General features: G+C 39.1%; 1 protein-coding gene across 1 annotated transcript in view; it reads left to right on the plus strand.

The window, feature by feature from the left end:
* The window catches only part of ndst2b (N-deacetylase/N-sulfotransferase (heparan glucosaminyl) 2b), a 78,349-nt gene extending 61,152 nt beyond the window's left edge, over nt 1-17,197 (plus strand). Inside the window, exons 2-14 of the mRNA XM_084434430.1 lie at nt 1,503-2,918; nt 5,316-5,403; nt 5,496-5,650; nt 5,780-5,965; nt 7,035-7,163; nt 7,265-7,447; nt 7,878-7,974; nt 8,258-8,381; nt 8,858-9,032; nt 11,036-11,206; nt 12,419-12,528; nt 15,208-15,310; nt 16,305-17,197. Of these exons, the coding sequence (XP_084290556.1) occupies nt 1,884-2,918; nt 5,316-5,403; nt 5,496-5,650; nt 5,780-5,965; nt 7,035-7,163; nt 7,265-7,447; nt 7,878-7,974; nt 8,258-8,381; nt 8,858-9,032; nt 11,036-11,206; nt 12,419-12,528; nt 15,208-15,310; nt 16,305-16,430 (2,682 nt within the window). The 5' untranslated portion in view covers nt 1,503-1,883 and the 3' untranslated portion in view covers nt 16,431-17,197. The remainder of the gene's footprint in view (nt 1-1,502; nt 2,919-5,315; nt 5,404-5,495; nt 5,651-5,779; nt 5,966-7,034; nt 7,164-7,264; nt 7,448-7,877; nt 7,975-8,257; nt 8,382-8,857; nt 9,033-11,035; nt 11,207-12,418; nt 12,529-15,207; nt 15,311-16,304) is intronic.
* Nucleotides 17,198-19,092: the final 1,895 nt, after the last annotated feature.

Genomic DNA, 19,092 nt, shown 5'->3' on the forward strand with positions numbered 1-19,092 from the left:
CTTTACTTATTCAAATAAATGTAATGCTAGCAAAGGCTAATATTGCAGCGTTAAAGGCGATGGCAGGGCGACTTGTTTGGGTTGTCGCTTGGCCTACTTAACTAGAACTCAGTTTCTCACAGCATCATGTTTCTCTGCAGTATCTACAGGTGAATGTTGGATCTACCAAACTTAATCACATTTGATATCGAGGACACGACAGAGCTGAAAGCAGCTCATGATAAACATACTATGCACCATACTGACATTTCATACTTGACGCCCTCTTCTTTTGTATACACGTAGCACACGTACTAGCACTCTCACACATTTCTAGCCATACCTGAAAGCCTATATCTGAGGATCATGGCTAAGGGATGGTGTGGGGTGGAGTTATTTTGGGATCCCTGGGAAAAGGTCTCATGTAGACGGTAAGGGAGATTTGATGATGGGGACGTTGAGTGTTAATGGGGCAGGGGGGGTGTTTTTGTGAGTATGTGTTTGTGTCATGTAATGGAAAATCAGCAGATGGTTTGTCTTCATTACTCTCTCTGTGGAGATACTCTGTGGCCCCTTCTTGTATGTGTTGGGATGGGGAGAAGCTCTACGACCTGAAGTTTTAAAGGTTAAGAAAGTGCATGGTACAGTTCAGATAGCAGCAGGACTTCATTCTGAAATTCCCACGTTTATTTTGTGACTCTTTATGTGAGTTTAAGTACAGGACGGATTTCCTGTATATGCTATGACCATGATTATAAACCTAGTGTCTAGACATTGTAAAAATGTATCCTCTTAATATCAGTAAAGGATTAGTTTACCCAAAAAGGAATATTGTCATCAATGAGTGTGTTTACATACACACCTGAACACTGGTTATGGCTAATAATCCTACAGCGTTTAAGGTCATACATGCACCTTTATCAGGTGAAGGCCATAAACTGTTTAAGAAAAAATAGATTTTTACACTGATTTCGCTCTGCATGTAAACTTTTACCAGTGGTCTGATGTGTTGTGTTGTGTTAAAGCTGTATGAATAATGTATTGATCACTCTTTTCCATAGAATTGCAATGAATGGATACTGGAGCATCATGGTACTTTTGTTTCCTTTATAAAGCTGTAAAACTCCACTCATCATTCATTGTAATTGCATTGAAAAGAGCAAACGGTATATTTCTCCCTTTGTTTCCCTCCCCCCAAAAAGGAAAAAAAGTAATACAGGTGCTTTCAGAACAATGTGAGAGACAGAATTGACAGAATTTTCATTTTTGGATACATTTATCTTTAAATGCTGGGATGCACTACATGACTTCAAGTCTAAACATCATACTGCATTCTATGCAATATTTTTCAACTCTGACTACACAACATCTACAGAATGGCTCAGACTTTAGGCAACTAGCTTCAACTTCTCCAGATTGGAAAAGTTGTTTAGTATATTCCAGCCTTAAAGTAAACAGATTTAGTTCTAATCCTTTCAAACTTTTAATTTTTAGTTTTTCCCCCATTCTCATTTCTCTTTTAGGATGAATATGTGGTTCTGCTAGATGACGGTTCTCTCACACCTGGTTTTTTTCAAGCAGATGCATGAAGTGGCAGAGGGTTTCAAGCCAAAGCAACAGCACTCGAAAGAACAAACAGATGAGCTGTTTTTTCACATGATGCCTCCAGCTGCTTACGCGTAGGGTCATTATATGGACGGGAGGAGTACGATACAAAAACAGAGACACCGGCGCGGCGACTCTGTCGCAGGCTATGGGGGCCATGGTGACCTAGATTCAATGGCTGTTTCCTGGCAGGGCAAATTCATTGCCGTTTAATCCCTGCCCTGTTTTTGTTCTACCTCCCTACCAGAGTGAGGCGCAACCCTCTCTCTGTTCCTGCCACCCACTTGGCCAAGACAGCTATGGCTGGAGTGAGGAAGTTGGCACGAGTAGTCAGGCACCAAGGTCTCCACCGCCTGATCCTTGCACTCATTCTCTTCTGTCTACTCTCCATGGCCTACCTGGCTTATCACGTCACTGCTGGACCCAAGATCAAGGAGGCCCCTCTTCCACTACCACTGGGAGACTGTGTAGCTACATCAGTAGTTGGTGGTGGACAAAGGGCTCCACTGTTCCTGCCATCGCAGATCAGCCAGCGGCGACACTCCCCGAGGACAGCGGACACCTCTCGGACAGAGCCTGTGGTGTTACTCTTCGTGGAAAGCATCTACTCCCAACTTGGACAAGAGATTGTTGCCATTTTAGAGTCAAGCCGCTTTCATTACCGCACTGAAATTGCACCGGGGAAAGGGGACATGCCTCCTCTGGCTTGGCGAGGTCGTGGCCGATACACACTCGTCGTCTTTGAGAATCTGCTCAAGTACGTCAACTTGGACTCTTGGAACCGCCAGTTATTGGATAAATACTGCCAAGACTATGGAGTGGGAATCATTGGCTTCTACCGGGCAAATGAAAACTCACCATCCAGCGCTCAGCTCAGAGGCTTCCCTCTGTTCTTGCGTTCAAACCTGCCACTTTGGGATTACAGAGTCAACCCTGCTGCACCTCTACTCTACATCACCAAACCCAATGAGCTGGAACCTGGCCCTCTACCTGCAGACAACTGGACCACCTTCCTGTCCAACCACAGCACCTATGAGCCTGTGCTGTTAGCTAGCCCCAGACCAGCAGAACCCAATCAGCTCCCAACACACTCACACCAACAGAGAGCGCTGCTAGCTACGGTTGTGCAGGACCTAGGTCTTCACGATGGGATTCAGAGGGTGTTCTTTGGTGGAAGCTTGACTTTTTGGCTGCACAAGCTGTTGTTTGTGGATGCTGTGGGGTATTTAACTGGCAGGAGGCTCAGCCTCTCATTGGACAGATTTTTGCTGGTGGACGTGGATGACATCTTTGTTGGGAAGGAGGGGACGCGCATGAAAGTGGCGGATGTTGAGGTAAGAGCCTTAAGAATGTATTGGATATACTTGCCAAGTGTTATTCATTTTATAAGACCTAATGTGCTTGCTAAAACTAGCATCATTGTTACTATTGCTCATACTTAGCGGTAGGGCTGCATGATTTGAGGAAAACATTTTTTTTTTTACTATTTGCAAAATGCTCCAGGTTTGCTGTGCTACACAATTTGGCCAATCATTTTCTGATTACATATCAATATGACTATCAAGTATATCAGAAAGATTACAATACTAATATTCATGACAGTCTTCATTTTCATTTTCAAATGTTCAACCATTGATTTTTATCATATTAAAAATTTTATCATAAAAAAAAGTTCATGGTCCCCAGAATGTTTTTGTATGAATATGTAAACAGCCAATACATATAAAGAAGCCTCTGCTTTAAATTTTTTAATATTTTTTTAGCTTCATTTGTGTGTTTTTTAATCAACACTTGAATGTGGGTAAAAAAAAGAAAAATCAAAACAAAAAGCTGAGAAAATCACATTTTTGCCAAAGACTTTGTCTTGATCGTATATAGAATGATGATAAAAACATAGATTGGGTAGATCATCAGTACCAGCTTGGACAGTCGAATATTTACCTCTTCGTGGGTTTGTCATTTTTCTTAGTAACTTTAGGCAGTTATGATTTATATGCTGTTGGATATTTAATGATCACATTATGTCTTGCTTGTGCGTTAGCAACTTCTATCCGCTCCTTCTAGTTTGTGCAGATCATCTTTTTTGCTTGTTTTTGGATCCGGCAGGATTTAAGATTATGATTTTTTTTTTTTTTTTTTTTGTGGACGGAAACGATCAAAAACAATTGACTTGAATTGAGGCAAAGAGTTACGCCATTTCTAGTGACCGGAATATCGTAGAGACTTGGGGGTGGGCTGTTTTGACTTGGGTCAGTGTGCCCAGAACACCCTAGCAAAGGAACCATATAGGAAAACCTTGGCAACCACCAGTAGGAAAAAAAAAAAAAAAAAAAAAAAAACTAGTTTGTTGATTTGATATTGTCTGTTTGTGATAGGGTTTGATAGAGAATCAGACATCAGTCAGTCCTGACCCAGTTTGTCTTCCATCAAAGGTATCTTTTGTTTGAATAATCCAAGCTCTTTACTCTCAGAGCATCTCACTGACTGCCATCACACTCCCAGAGCTCCTCCATGACTGAAATGAAGCTAATGAATTAGCACGGTTAATACGGATCAGGGAGATGTATTCTCTCTGCCGTTGTTTGTAGAGAGCCTTTATTATTGTGCAAGAGGGAGAGCTTGTTTGTAATGCATTGGAGCATGGTATTCTTCTTCTTCCTCTGTCTTTCTCTCCCCCCTCCCTCTCTCTCTCATCTCCTCAGAGTGAAAGAAGGCTCTTGCTGAAGGCTAGTATGGGGCTAATTAGACTGGCTCACTTTTTAATTTGAGCAGATAAGTTCTCATAGGGGTTTCTGTGTGGCCCAGCACACCAAAAGCAATGTCATGCCTGAGGTTTTCAGTTTCACATTTCTCTCTCATTTTTCTCTTACCCTTTCTTTTTCCCCCCAGTAAGAGCGCACTTTTTTTCATTTTTCATCTTTTGTTCTATTCTTATTATTTCTTCTCACCCTTTACCTTCATTGCCTTTCTTGTTTCTGCAAGACCTGCCCTCTTTTATCCACCTCTTCTCCAAATACTTGATTTTAGGACTGCCTAGGATCGTTTCTTTCTTCTGCTGAACACAAAAGAAGATATTTTAAAGAATGTTGTTAACCAGACAATTGACAGCAACCATTGACTTCCATAGTAGGAAAAAAAAAAACTATGGAAGTCAGTGGGTGCCGTCAACTGTCTGGTTACCAACATTCTCTAAAATATCTTCTTTTGTTATAAAAAAAAAACGTAAGCAATGCGAAGATAGAGAATAAATTGTGTCCCATACAGTCAGGATGAGGATGAACCTGAATTTAAAGTTTAGCTGTTTATGGTTGTTTGCCACATTAATATACAGAAGAACTGATGACAGTTTTTTTTGGTCAATATAATATTAAATCTTAAAAATAAAGTATGTTTTCATTACAAATAAAAAGAGAAAATGACTTTTTTTATTTATTTTAAATTGACTGGTCGTATCCAAAATTGGTTATTAACACAAGGGTATTTATTTACTGTCAAAAAATGTATTTTAAATTCAGCAAAAATAACTGTTTTGCAAGATATCATCACTGTGACTCATATTGTGATACATTCATACCACCCACCATTAGTTGTAACCTACTGTAGCTTCATATACCCAAAATAAAAATCTTAACCCACGATAGCTGCTCATCATGTGTCAAATATATACCATAAAATTATGTATATTGAACCAGTTGAAATTAGTTTTTTTTCCTTCTTCATCTTCTCACTAGGCACTGCTTCACACACAGAATAAACTTCGTTCTCTGGTACCTAATTTCACCTTCAACCTGGGATTCTCTGGCAAGTTTTTTCATACAGGTATGATAAAGTTATTACACGAGTTAAACAGGTCAAATCTATCTCCACCTCCACACATGTAGTCTTTGTCTCTTTCTGGTCTTGCTCTTCAGGGACAGATGAGGAAGATGAGGGTGACGACACGCTGCTCAGACACCGGCAGGAGTTCTGGTGGTTCCCGCACATGTGGAGCCACATGCAGCCTCATCTCTTCCACAACGTCAGCGTGCTCGCAGAACAGATGAGACTTAATAGACAGTTTGCACAGGTCAGAATCTGCCTTGATACATGCTAAATAATGTTGTTGAATTCTGGTGTATGTTGCATATATTGCACAAGATTTTGTTTGATTTTGCATAACTTCAAACAAAGTAATCCCAGGTTGTGTCTCTTTTAGGAGCATGGGATCCCCACAGACATGGGTTACGCTGTAGCCCCCCATCACTCAGGAGTTTACCCTGTGCACAGTCAGCTTTATGATGCCTGGAAGAGTGTATGGGGCATCAAGGTGACCAGCACAGAGGAGTATCCTCATCTCAGGCCTGCCCGCTACCGTAGGGGATTCATACACAACGGCATTCAGGTAGGAACCCAAGTTCACCTGACTCAGTCAAACATGTTTCTCAGGGGGCGTTTGCATAAGATGCTTGGTTGCATCTAGCAGGACAGCTAGACTGAATGCAACAGAATGCAGGGATGCATTTATTTTAACTTGATGCCAAAGACGTCCATCTGAATGTGTATGACTTCAACAGTCTCTTGATAGCTGCCTAACAGCTAACGCTGCCAACAATGGCAGGTATTTATGTGTCAATCATAAACTATGAAATAGTTTTGCCTTTTGGGTATGGTGGCACACCTTAACTCAGAGAAAATGGGCTTGATATCTTTCCCTGCTGTGGAATACCTTTAAAAAAATAAATAGTGGTAACGCATTAAGGTTCAGTTTATCAAAATGAGTTAATGCAGTAGGTTTCATAAACTAACAACAATACTTTTACAGCATATATTTATATATAATTTATTTTTGTGATGGCAAGCTGAATTTCCAGAAGTCATTCCACCAGTTTTCAATGTCACCTGATCCTTTAGAAATCATTGTAATATGCTAATTTGGTTATCAATTATTAATAATGTTTTTTCTTATTATCAATGTTGAGAACTGTTTTTGCTGCTTAATACTTTTGTGGAAACGTGATTGTGATAAAGTGCAATGCTTCAACAGCATTTATTGAAATATAAATATTTTGTAACATTATAAATCTCTTTACTATCACTTCTGATCAATTCAATGCATCCTTGCTGTATAAAAGTATTAGGGTATTATGATTTCCACAAAAATGTTACATTTATAACTTTTGGCCGGTAGTGCCTTTTGCACTTTTCCATTTTTAAAATACATTTTTAGTTTCAAGTTGTTTGCATAAGGTAACAATAAACAATATTCTATTTCTAAATTAACCTTAACCTAGATTAATAATGCTGTTAAAATTGTTAATTTTTAGTACCTGATACCTAATGCATTAACTAAATCAAGCCTTATTGTAATGTTACAAAAGTATTTATAATATAAGAAATAATTTCCCAAGATTGCTCAAATTTCTGTTAGTGTAATTTGACTTTAATAAGTTCTGTGTGGTTTTGTGTATCAGGTTCTCCCCCGGCAGACATGTGGGCTTTTCACACACACCATCTTCTATAAAGATTATCCAGGAGGCCCTCAGGAGCTGGACAAAAGCATCCGTGGCGGAGAGCTGTTTCTTACAGTGCTGCTCAATCCGGTTAGTGTCACACCCACAAAGACACGCTAACCCAAATAATTATGCAATATGACAAACGTTTGCTTTTTGACCCACTTGTTCCCGTCCTCTCCCATGGGTAGGTTAGTATATTCATGACTCACCTGTCAAACTACGGCAACGACCGGCTGGGCCTGTACACCTTTGAGTCGTTGGTGAGGTTTGTGCAGTGCTGGACTCACCTGCGCCTGCAGACTCTGCCTCCTGTCAGACTCGCTCACAAATACTTCCAGATTTTCCCTGATGAGAGAGACCCCTTGTGGCAGGTTTGTGCACTTACATTTTCATGGTTATAACTTGAATCTCTTATTATTGGATGAATGTCACGATTCGGCTGCCATATATATATATATATATATATATATATATATATATGTGTGTGTGTATGTGTATGTGTATGTATGTATGTGTGTGTGTATATATGAAGAGTTCAGATGCAAAAGCCTCTAAGTGCCAAGTGAAATTACTTAACTTAAATATACAAGCTTTATAAAAATCATTCTAGAAGAAAATTTCAGATGGCACTATACATATACATGAGAGACTTCCTGCAGTACCTGTGGATCCTCTGTTAAAGACCCTTGAATTAAAATGCTGTTTACATAATGAACAGGAAAACTTACAGTACTTGTTACAAGTGATTTGTATTAGTGTCATATTAATTTATGCTCACATAATACTTCCCCTGATAAACAGAACCCATGTCATGACAAGAGACACAAAGACATCTGGTCCAAAGAGAAGACCTGTGACAGACTGCCCAAGTTTCTAGTGGTTGGCCCTCAGAAGACCGGTAACACAAAACATCTAAAAAAAATTTTTTTTTTTTTTTGGTTAGAAATTTATTCAGTTTTGAACATAGATGTGAGGTTGTTTGCAGTAACAGAAGCATGAACCCATGTTGTTTGTCAGTCTTTTAAACCATAAGAAACTAAAATACAATTCAGCGATTAGCCAGGCTTTATGATGTAGAAAACATTTGGCATACAAGAACACAGAACGTTTCCAAGAAATGTGATTTAATATATGACTAAAACAGCTTGACACTGTATTCTGGTGTCATGATCTTTCCGCAGGAACTACTGCACTGCACTCGTTTCTTGCCCTTCATCCTGCCATTACCAGCAGCTTCCCCAGCACTGTCACCTTTGAGGAGGTGCAGTTCTTCAGCGGACCAAACTACCAGCGAGGCATTGACTGGTAACCATGGAAACTCCATCCGTGCCTAATGCTCTTTGTTTCATTTGCAAAACTTCTCACATCACACTGACAGAACTCATTTTTGGATTAAATCTGTCCTACATTTTAGTGAGCATATTGTGCCTTAGAAAGCATGACTATTGTTATTAATGCTCATATTTTGGGTAAAGTATTAAAATGATGTCACTGGTTGAGAAGACATGCTATTACTTTTCAAAGTTATCAGACATGTGGTTTTGCAGGGTTGACCAAAAAAAACCCCCCAAAAAACGGTCAAATAAGTTCTGTAAACTTTTTCGATTTGGACCACCTAGGAATGCCTCAGCAAGCACTCAGAACATAGGAACATGTTTAAAACAAACCACAGACAAGGCATTCAAATAAACAACATAATTCCCCTCTTAATATTTTATTGGTATAGGATTTGCCACTTGCTTCATTCTGCAGGCTAATTCTGTCCCTCTGTGTTGTCTCAGGTATATGGATTTTTTCCCCGTACCCTCGAATGTGAGCACAGACTTCCTGTTTGAGAAGAGCGCAAACTATTTTGACACTGAAACTGCCCCGAAGAGAGCAGCCGCCCTGTTACCAAGAGCCAAAATCATCTCTATACTCATCAACCCTGCTGACCGGGCGTATTCCTGGTATCAGGTGCGTGGGAAATGGAAATGGAAAAATTTGTGTCTACAAAAGCGTCAGATGCCTAAGCTTTCGGATGCAGCCATTCATTTCTTGTGTCTCTAGAGTCATTAGTCACATGACATTTAAGGCTTAGATGATTGGTTAAAAAAAAAAACACCTTGCAACAAAACTTAATGCCCATAAGAAAAGATGGCGGATTTCAAATCACATGCAACAGCCAGTGAGACAAATGGAAATGATAAAGGCCCCTATATACAATATATATTGTTGAAATTGAACAAACTGGTGTGACGACATTTTGGACAAATCAAGCTGAAACAATGTTTGCTTGAAGTTCGTTTCGGGACAGTTCGAAATAGCTTGCAAAGCAAACTTTCCAGAAAAGTTTGCTTAAAGGGATAGTTCGGCCAAAAATGATATTAAACCCATGATTTACTCGCCCTCAAGCCGTTCGAGATGCATATGTCAATCATTTTTCAGACGAACACATTTTCAGTTATTTTAGAAAATGTCTTAGATCTTTCAGTGGTTATAATGTCAAGTTATGGGGCCCACCTCCTTCAAGTCCCAAAAATGTGCATGCGTCCTTCACAAAAGTAATCCATCCGGCTCCAGGGGGATAAACGAAGGCCTTCTGAGGGTAATCCGTGCGGTTTTGTCGTAAAAATATACATATTTAAAACTTTATAAATTAAAATAACTGGCTTCCGGCAACGGTCGACGGATGGATGGATGCCGGCGTATGACGTAGGACGTAGCGTAGGAAGCGTCGTGACGTAGAACGAACGCGACAGCGCAGCCAGAGAAAAGAGCAAAACAAAACTCCACTCAGGATTTCCGCGATTTAAAAAACGTGTATTTAAAAGAAAATGTCGGAGGATTTTGATATTAGAGAAGAGGATATTGAGTTTTTGGCCCAGCCCTATCTGTTTGAACCAGAGTACAGCGATGAAGAACTCAGGAATATGGAGGAGGCTGAGTCCTACGTCATACGCCGGCATCCATCCATCCGTCGACCGTTGCCGGAAGCCAGTTATTTTAATTTATAAAGTTTTAAATATGTATATTTTTACGACAAAACCGCACGGATTACCCTCAGAAGGCCTTCGTTTATCCCCCTGGAGCCGGATGGATTACTTTTGTGAAGGATGCATGCACATTTTTGGGACTTGAAGGAGGTGGACCCCATAGCTTCACATTATAACCACTGAAAGATCTAAGACATTTTCTAAAATAACTGAAAATGTGTTCGTCTGAAAAATGATTGACATATGCATCTCGAACGGGTTGAGGGTGAGTAAATCATGGGTTTAATAAAATTTTTGGCCGAACTATCCCTTTAAGCTGGTAAACACCCTCGTACTACCATTGGTCCGTGGCAATACGTAATAGGTAGGTGTGGCTCTGAGACTCCGCCTTCTTTGGTGTGGAAATCTTCTCCGGTTCATTCCTTCTGTTCGGTCCGCCAAGGTCAGGCGTCTGCGAGTAATAACATGAAGTGAAGGCCAAGTATGGTAACCCATACTCGGAATTTGTCCTCTGCATTTAACCCAACCAAGTTAGTGCACACACATTAGGAGCAGAGAGTAGTGAACACACACTGCAAACCGTGGACACACAGGGGTTTGGTGCCTTGTTCAAGTCGTGGGTATTGAGGGTAGAAATGAGCACTGTTTTTCTTTCAGGTTACAAGTCAGACTCTCTAACCATTAGGTTATTTTTTACATTTTAATGTTTAATACTGTAAATCTGCTTGCTGTGACAAACGTGACATGTTGATACGATCAGCATGGGTGAAGTCATGATGTTCACTAATTAATAACGTACAGCACTTGTCACGTATTTCATACTTTCTTTCATCACTAAGCCAATAACGAAAAAGCACTTCGCCTAGAGTATATCAGCGTCTTAATGGAGAGCGTTTTCCAGATATCATAGACGACCTCCTCCAGTGACACATCAGAAGAAAACTACAACCGTTTAATTTCTCTGCTGTCACTCTCTCTCTCTAGCATCAGAGGGCTCATCAGGATCCTGTGGCGCTAAACTACACGTTTCACGAGGTGATCTCCGCTGGGCCGTCCTCTCCCGCAGCTCTGCTGTCTCTGCACCGGCGCTGTCTTCAGCCTGGAGCTTACAGCAGTCATCTGGAGCGCTGGGTACATCACTACCAGCCCAGTCAGGTGTGTGTACACCCACGCCAACAGCTGACTTCTAGTTAAACCACTATTAACCTAGCCAGGTGTGAACACAAAAGATTGACCTCTTATAAGAACTCAGCCTCTTAGTCAGCAATTATGTCATGCTATGATGTAACTTTCCTTCTTTTCAGTTCTGGATGTCAATTGTGTTCAAAACATGTGTAAATAGATAATATACTAGCAGCTAAAACACACAACACTGGTTCAGCTAGATACTGTGCGTCACTGCACAACAGCCATAAAAGCTGTTAACCTAAGTTCACCTAAGTTTACATGCATGTCTTTTAGCGGAAGGTGGGTACTTAAATAAATTAATGAATAAAATCTTATTTAATGAAAAATGTAAAATATTTCTACATATTTTTCTACACAATTTCTATCGATAAGATATTTTTGAGCTTGGCATAACTAGAAAAATGTGTTACATTACATTCAAAAGTTTGGAGTTGGTAAGATTTTTTATTGTTTTTGAAAAGTATCTTATGCTCACCAGGGCTGCATTTATTTGTTAGAAAATACAGTAAAACATTAATATTGTGAAATATTATTAGACTTAAAAATAACTGTTTTCTGTTTTAATAAACTTTAAAATGTAATTTATTCATGTGGTGGCAAAGCTACATTTTCAGCAGTCATTACTTTAGTCTTCCATGTCACATGATCCTTCATGAAACAGTTAATATTTTTGGAATATTTTTTAATATATATATATATATATATATATATATATATATATATATATATATATATTTCAGAATGTTTTGGTAAATGTTAAGTTCAGAGGGGGAAAAAATAGAAACTTGATCAATGAATGAAAGAATTAATTTCTTGTTCCAAAAAATAATAAAATAAATCTTACTGACCTCAAACTGTATTCATAAAACAGATAAAATTGCCAATAAAAAAATCTTGATTTTGATGTTTGTTTTGTCTTATTTTAAGTCATCTTTAGACCCCCTGGTTGAGAATCACTGTTCATTTATAAGTATATTACTGTAAACTGTGTTAAATTATAAACATGAATGAAAACTGGAGTTGTCAGCGGTATCAACACCTTTTACATTTATGTTGAGAAATAACCTAGAATATTCACACAAACAAGTAATGAATGCACGCACACACATTTGAGTCTTCAGTGAGCAGGTGTGTTGAGCTGCCTCAGTGTGTGTGATGTGTGTTTCATCCTGTGAACAGCTGTTGATCGTGGATGGTGTGCAGCTGCGCTCCAGTCCTGCTCAGATGATGGATGGGATTCAGAAGTTCCTGGGAGTCACACCGTACTACAACTACACACAGGCTCTGGCGTACGACCTCTCCTTATTACACACCTTCTCACTGGAGTCCAAGAGCGCTTAATAAAACTACATTTATTACAGTAGTTCCAGTCCTGGATGCTAATTTGTCACATTTTAATTAAAGGTACACTGTGTGACTATTGGCCATTTAGTGGATAAAAAACAAAACTGCATGCTTTTTGCGGAAGAACATTGTTTTGGTTGTGCGTGGCTGTGCTGGTGAATATGGTTGTTATATTGCTTTTATTACATGGCTTGGTTGAATTCTAATGTAGAATGCGGTCTGTTATTTCTTGACAACAGACCGCTGCTAAGTATAACCAGAGACTATTTATTATGAGACATGCCACTTCCTCAATCCTCAATACAACTATATAAGGAAAACCCGTAACGGCAAAGATGGCGGTTGTGTGCACATGTCCCGCCCCTCCCGCTGGTAAGCCAATCATCTGCTTTTAAAAGTCAAGCCAGGAAACATTTAAGCCTATCGTCTGGTTCCACTGGCGCATGCGCACAGTTGAGGTTTTGCGACAGCGGAGAGAGAGAGAGCGCCCCGGTCGCGCGCGCGCTCTCTCTCTCTCTCTCTCTCTCTCAGAGCCAGGCAAAAGTGTAAACAAGACTTCACCGTCTCCAAATTAAGCGCTGTCTTGCTCTCTCTCCCGCACGCGTATTAATCAAAATAAAACAACATTATGGTAAAAGGTCGGAAGACCGAAGTTTCATGTGAAGCATTCTGAGATTTTTTTTTTCCTGAATTACCGCTGGGTGTGATTTGTCCTAAAATACGTTGCCTTATCTTCTCTGAAATGCATTCCGCACATTCAGCTGACATAAAATTACTCTCTAAATAAACGAAAAAACCTATCCAGTGATGTAATGTTTTCTGTGTTGACACTAACCTTGTGGGATGTCCATGTCCTAACTGCTGGGATAATCACACAACCGTATGACACGTCCAATTCGCGAACTAATGACTCTTTTGAACCGATTCATGTAAATGAATAGTTAAAACAACTTATCTATATAATACATTGTTATTACTGATAAAGTGCAAACCTGCTTATATTTAAATAATGGAGAACAATATTGACATTGATTATTGCACAACACCGGCATTCTGGATAGAGACGTAAATGAAGTTGGTGTCGTAAACTCTTGCGCATGCGTAGTAAAGTATAACCTGTGGGGAAAAAGGCATTTTAAACCTTATTTTGGGGCAAAGTCATCAAACTTTTTCAGCGATTTTTATCATATTTTACTGCTGTTTCTATACATGCAGTTTTTATGTCCCGGTGACCAGTTAAAGTGCAGTTCTGACTCTCTGCCCATTCATTTAGATAGGAGCCTGGTCTTGTTAGTCCGAAATAGCTGCCCGGAGGCGTTGCCAAGATGGCGGCCGAGTGGCACGACTTGCCTAAAAGGACTTTGGTATAACACACCGTTGCCATGCAAAACAGAGCGTTGCCATGGACACGCAGGATTCTAACCGTAGAGACGGAACGGACTATTTTCTTTAACGGAAGCAATACAATCGTTTTAAAATCAATAAACTCCTTTTTAAATCAATATTTTGTGTCAAATTATTGATTTATTTGGTAGGTAGCCATGTAATAAGCGGGAATCCGCTTCGCGTCTGGATCCTGATCAGCCTGTCGGGGTTGTATTCGCTATAACAACCGCCTCGCTCTACATTATCCCTTACATAAAACATTCGCTACTAGGCTTAGAGATATATCCAGTTTAGATGGAAAGGATCTCAATCTGACTAGCTGAAGATGCTACAGTAGCTTTTCCCGATAATAGACACGACACGGCACTTCCTTAAAAAAAAAAATTCCAGCACAGCGCTACAACAACCATAATGAAATTACCCTTCACAATAGATAATGCTTTACTCTGTTAGAGAGCTACATATAACAATTTATCTGTTCAATAAAATACATTACTCACCTGATGAGTAATAAAAACGCCATTTCCACATCGTTTTTACAACATTTCAAATCCCACAGTTCCAAAAAGGCAAAGCCAATGTTGATTCTTGTTTTATTACGAGCTCTGGCGCATCCTCTTTTTGTCAGCAGACTCTCCTCTGTTTTTTAATGGGTGATTCCTCAGATAATTGGAGATTTAGCTGCTCCGTGTCAACCTTTCTCACTCACTGTGAAAACTAACCTATGCCACTCACACACCATACAAATGTTAAAGTAGCCGGAGCAACTTTTCTCTATTTACGGATATGACGAGACTCGCACGAACGAGTGACGCATGTACGAAATTTCCTGTGAAAACCATCCCAACAGATCTAAAACAATCATTTACCATAGTGAATCAAGACAAAAACACGTTTTGGAAGAAGGATTGATGATGTATTGACTCGTTATTTAAATGTTGTTCATTTTGAACAAAAAAAAGTTACATAGTGTACCTTTAAAATGTATGTCCTTAATATTTTATTATGTAAAACAAAAAGTCCCACCAAGTGGCAAACTCAGAACTAATATAATTATCCCAGAGCCCACAATTATTTTAACCTTTTGTCAAGTATTAAGGTTTTTACATTTTATTTATAACAGTAATACATTTTTATTTATTGCTGAAATCTAGGAGTGTATGTACATTAATGTTTATTTTCAAAAGTCTTACTAAGGGAAAAGTAAAAGTAACCCTCTCTCTGCTCTCTGTTGAAAGGTTTGACGAGAGTAAAGGTTTCTGGTGTCAGAAACTGGAGGCAGGACGCACTCGCTGTCTGGGAAAGAGCAAAGGAAGGAAATATCCTGACATGAGCCTGGAGGTACAGCTCACTTCTCAATGTTAGAGCTCCAGATATGGAGATAAGATACTCTAACTGAACAAAAATAGACATTGCATTTCAATTATAGCCAGTGAAGTTTATTTAGTCCTGTTTTCCTCTCTATGATTCAGCAGCACAGTTGAGAAAGCGACTTTGAGGGTGTAGAAAGAGTCAGTTAGAAATCAAGTGAACATAGAGCAGAGATAAAATCAAATAATTGAGATAAAGACATTGAAAGTTTAAATTGTCATGCTATAATGATGACTAATGTCAACTATGATATCATAATTATGATTTACCAAAGGTTTTTTTTTTTTTTTTTTAAATGGCACATCAAATTTTCAATATCAAGTTTGACTTTTTTTATGTCATGACTTTTTGTCAATTAAAATGTTTTTTGTCATGACTTTTGGTCAATTTCAACCCTTTTATCTCATAATTATGAATTAGTATGCCATAATTTCAACCTTTTGTCAATTTTGACTGTCATAATCTCTTTTTTTTATGCCATAATTGTCTTTTTATCTCATAATTTTCAGTCAAAGACTTGGTGTCTCATAATGTTTTACTTTATCTCATAATTAGTCAATTATGATACTATGAGATAAAATCATAATTGTGACAAGTGTCAATTGACAAGTCAATTATGAGATAATAAATCATAAAAAAGACAAAATTATGACTGTCACAATTATGAGATGTCAATTCAAAATTGACATAAAAAGCCAAATTATGACAGTCAAAATTGAGATTGTTGCTGTCATAATGTTGGCTTTTTTTCTTACTGTAATTTTGACTTACATTATTTCAAATGACTCCTGTCACAATTATGATTTTATCTCATGATTATGACTTAGTATCTTATCATTTTGACTTTTTATGTCATAGTTATGTTTTACCAAAGCATGATTTTATTTCTTAAGTGATGGAAATGAGCTTCCATAATTATATATTTGTGTGTAACTCTCATTTTGTTTTCTTCCCATCGCTCCAGTCAAGGGCGTTTCTGTCAGAGTATTACCGCGAGCAGAACGTGGAGTTACTCAGGATGTTTAAACGTCTGGGTCAGCCTCTGCCCGTTTGGCTCAGAGACGAACTGCACAACGCCAGCTGGAGCTGATAAGAACCTTCATGAGGAGAACCACGGCAGAACCCTGCTCCACATAGGAGAACTCAGGGCCCGTGTGCGGCAGGAGCCAAAAGAGGACTGACCCCTCTCGCCCTCCTTTACTCCGCACAGGCCCTGACCGAGGAGACGGCCCGATCACGCTGTCCGTCTGAATGAAGCCCTCAGAGTCAGAGTTGCCCTCAACCTCGTTATGGGAACTTGTAGTAGAACTCTATGGATTCACGGGAGTGACCTGATTGGACAGCTTTAAAAAGACTTCTAGAGTGGTTTAAAATCCATTGTGAACTTGCTGTTTTGAAATGCAAACATAGTCTTATAGGAAGAGAGGGAATTGCACAGAACCTCTTGAAGATTGGGAAAAAAATTTCTGGAAATACCCATGAAAGGGAGGGACTATGAGAGGATTATTTAAATGTTATTCTCAAAAGTCTTTAACTCTGCCAAGCAGAGAAGTATTTAAATGTGCATCATAAATTTCAGCCATCTTGCTGCCTTTCAAAAAAAAAAAAAAAAAAAGAGTTACTGTTAAGTGATTTCTGTTTGAGGTCAACAAACATTGTGCAGCCCAAGGAGCTAAGAAGAGAAGTACAGTATGCTGCAGACTTTTGCCAATGAGTGAATGTGAATTTTGTGTATGTGTAGCAACAGTTGGGTACATAAAAAAAAGAAAAGAATTCACAGTAATGTGATCCCATGTCTGGTATTCAGTTTAAGTACACACATATTGGGAAATAAAGGCACAGAATGGAGACAGGGGCATCTCGGTTTCCTCTTCTTTAAAGAGTAAAATAAGGTGAACTGGAGATGAGAGGTGATCTTATCTCTGTTCCTGCAGTCTGCTTTATCAGATGAGAAGAATAGAGAGAGTTTGATTAATCACCGCCCAGAAACAAGAGACTCGCCCTCCATTTGAGAGATTGGGGGCCCAGCTGCTCGACTGCAGGAAGCAAAGCCCTTAAATAAGACTTGCTCAGGTCCGCTGGGAGCCGCCACAGACAGCGCACTGCGTGCTGGAGGGTAGAGGAAGGAAAATAAAAGGTGTGAAGTCTAAAGTGCCTATGCATCTGACTGCAGACCCACGCTATAGAAGCAGCAAATGCTGCTTACTGAAGTGTTACTTTTCTTGCCATATCTTTACAGCTGGACATGTACAAAAACTATAAGGTTTAATTCACAGCATATTAAACATGGAGATGTATGGTACGGTTGTTGGTTCATGAAGCACGTACTGTTGCCTCATGAAGTCAACAACCAGAATATTTAACTAGGAATGGGCAGCTTGAGATTCAAATGCTTCTTTCGAAACGAAATAATTGCTTTTCATTCATTAACCAATAACACTACTAGTGGATTAAAGGTGCATTCAATGGGTGCTTCTCAATAAGGCTGCGAGAAGAGAGGATCAGAGAACAGATGACGCTGAGGCAGGGGAGGTTATTTTGATTAAAGATTACAAGGGCACATGAATAAAAAATATGCACGGATAAATCATTTATAATGCTGCAATATCCATTTTTATTTTATGGTGACTAGAATGAGTCGATCTAGTAAGTGCACACGGTTACGTCATAAGGTTTCGCCCACGTGGTCACGGCACGATAATACTATTAAAATGAAATACTTTTTATACGAACTTTTACTTTGTATTAACTGATTATAATGACAAAATGTGTGGTGTTGATTACATTACGAGCAGTTAGAATTAAGTGATTGATTTACATCAAAAGAAAAAAATGCCTTCATCTCTGAAATCATTTTCGTCTTGCATTCCATAATGAAACTGGGGCCGGTTTCACAAAGATAGACTTTGACTATGGCTTAGATATAGGAGATAGTCAGACTTCAGATAGACATCTAAATCAGACCGTTGCACAAAGCACTTAAGACTCTGACTATCTTAAGTAGGACTACACTGCAATGCATTCTGGGTAAATTAAGACACACTTCAAAACAAAAAACAAGGCGGATCGAGTAAGCGCATTCAACCGCTCGGTGCAGTTTACCCCAGCGGAAAATATGTTTATTGGGGGAGTATAACAGTTACAAGGACATTTTACTTGGGAAATTTAGCAGAGAATGTAGTAACAAGAAGAAATGTTTAAATTATGAGTCATTTTCCCTTTTCTTTTGGGTGTTTGTAATGTAACTGATTGTTACTGCTGGTTGCCAAGGTAACAGAGTCTTAGACCTAAGTTAGCCTGGGGGTAAGGTGTCTAATTTTTTGGGTTTAAATTAAGTCAGTCTTTATTTTTGTGAAACAGTCTAACTTGCATTAGGCTAGTCTATGAGCAAATTTGTCTAACACTATAGACCGGTCTAAAATAGCTTTGTGAAACTGGCCCCAGGACGAACTCAGTCCCGATTCATTTTCTGCTAATTTTGTGTGTGTGTGTGAATTGGAATGTGTGCAAAGGAAGATTGTGGACTCAAGGATATGCACCCATTCCTTAAAAAAAATAAACTGAACATTTGACAGGAAACAAACACTTCCTTCCAATGACCCTTGAAGTCCAACAAAAAAGCAACTTGGGAATCAGTAGGCCTACTCACTCAAGATTTTCTCCGTCATCAAATCTTTCCACCTTGTGTAGGCTACCGTTCTTTACGCTCGATTTTTACACTTCTTTTGTCCATATCTGCTTTTTCAGCCATA

This window comes from Rutilus rutilus (assembly GCF_951802725.1).
Source record: "Rutilus rutilus genome assembly, chromosome: 16".
In the NCBI taxonomy this organism is placed as follows: domain Eukaryota; kingdom Metazoa; phylum Chordata; class Actinopteri; order Cypriniformes; family Leuciscidae; genus Rutilus; species Rutilus rutilus.